The sequence below is a fragment of the Triticum urartu genome, chromosome 3A (assembly GCF_056163025.1).
Source record: "Triticum urartu cultivar PI428250 chromosome 3A, HENAU_Tu73, whole genome shotgun sequence".
NCBI lineage: Eukaryota > Viridiplantae > Streptophyta > Magnoliopsida > Poales > Poaceae > Triticum > Triticum urartu.
Window position 1 is genome coordinate 13,759,112 of NC_141875.1, and position 1,453 is coordinate 13,760,564.

General features: G+C 42.8%; 1 protein-coding gene across 1 annotated transcript; it reads right to left on the bottom strand.

Moving 5' to 3' along the window:
* Positions 1-290: 290 nt before the first annotated feature.
* On the bottom strand, positions 291-1,130 carry LOC147977810 (uncharacterized). The gene is made up of 2 exons (XM_087516459.1): positions 1,090-1,130; positions 291-941 (listed from the first exon to the last, which is right to left on the bottom strand). Exons 1-2 carry the CDS (start codon positions 1,128-1,130, stop codon positions 389-391), a joined length of 594 nt encoding a protein of 197 aa, XP_087372585.1. The 3' UTR covers positions 291-388.
* Positions 1,131-1,453: the final 323 nt, after the last annotated feature.

Genomic DNA, 1,453 nt, shown 5'->3' on the forward strand with positions numbered 1-1,453 from the left:
TTGCGTGCGTGAAGGTGGTAAATTACTTGGAATGTACATACAAGTAAACCCAGAAATAAAACCGTTGACAGCAAATCCAGTCGATTTTAGTGTGTTCGACTAAAATTTCCCGCGGCCATATTGTTTTCCGAATCCACCTAACACAGAAGGAGGGCGGACAATAATGTGTTACACGACACATTTTCTTACATGAACTATAACACATGCCTTACATTGAAGAAAGATTTTCTTCCATGAACTATAACACATGCCGTACATTGAAGAAAGATGTGTTCTGCTAGGTCCTAGAGGAGACTCTCAAGAAGGGAGGATGACACAATTTCTTTTTCTTTTTCTATCTCAGCAATAAGCCTAGAACACAACCATACTCCACACTGTTCATGACCTTTCATAGAAAATTTATGAGGCAACCCAATACAAGGGAAGACACTGTATACATGACTAGCCTTTTCACAGATGGTCTCTGCATGATGGTGTCAAAGATGCTTGATTTCTTTGAATTGTTGAAAGAATCCAGTAGCTGTTTCCTCCTTTTATTTTCTTGTCGATGTTTCCTTAACGCTTCCCTGAGAGGCATTTTGTACAAGTGCGTATGGGTAGTCAGCCTGGTTCCGCCTAAATCATGCGCAAAGTAGAATAGCCCAGCCTGCAAGCGGCGCTCTTTGTATCTTTGAATGCTATGCCTGATAGATTGCATTGAGCTTTCGATGGCGAGGCGATGCTCTTCGTAAACTTCCCATGTAAGCATGCCATCTCTCACGAGTTCATCGTAGACCTTGAGCGCTGATCTAAAAAAGATGCGTTTGTACGATTCACGGTACAACGATGTGGTCCTGAGAATAAGGTGCCGGTTGACCATTGGGAAGGTACCGTTCTCCTCCCTTCGGCAAAGTCTAAAACTTTTTTTTGGCATCTTGAATTTTTTCTTTCCATGACTTTTGCTGCACAATATAAAACGAGACTCTTAATTAGCCTTGATGCTCAAAATATAGCGAAGGACGGGACTACCAAGATTTATTCGTGAAATTCATGCATGCTCCTCGGAAAAATATATTCATGTCAACCCATGTAAAAAGCTGAGGATCATACCTGACGTCTCCGCTGCTAGTCTCCTTCATCAATCCAGCCATAAGAGCAGATGCTCGAGAACGATCGATGTGTTTGCCGCCTGTCGATATACGTACTCAGCTGGGTCTTGGCAAGGTTTTTATATAGTACAACCAAAGCAAGGCCGATTGTGGTTATATATAAAAAGTCCAATCTGAACTCGTACCCGTCACAGCTACCAACCGTACAGGTGGATGAGTCCTTACCTGATTAGGCACATGAGGAGACGCAGAAAATAGTAAGTATTCCTTCGATGCGCCGTCGTTCCAGCATAGACCCACCGACCTTTCCTTTATGCGTATAATCTGCTCGGTCTCACCGCAAAAAAAAAAAAAAACCCTGCTCG

Bases quoted from the DNA above. Each gene is read 5' to 3' on its own strand.
- LOC147977810 (XM_087516459.1), bottom strand. From the start codon at position 1,130: ATGGCTGGATTGATGAAGGAGACTAGCAGCGGAGACGTCAG. The intron at 942-1,089 runs GTATGATCCTCA...TATATTGTGCAG, and splicing joins ACTAGCAGCGGAGACGTCAG to CAAAAGTCATGGAAAGAAAA.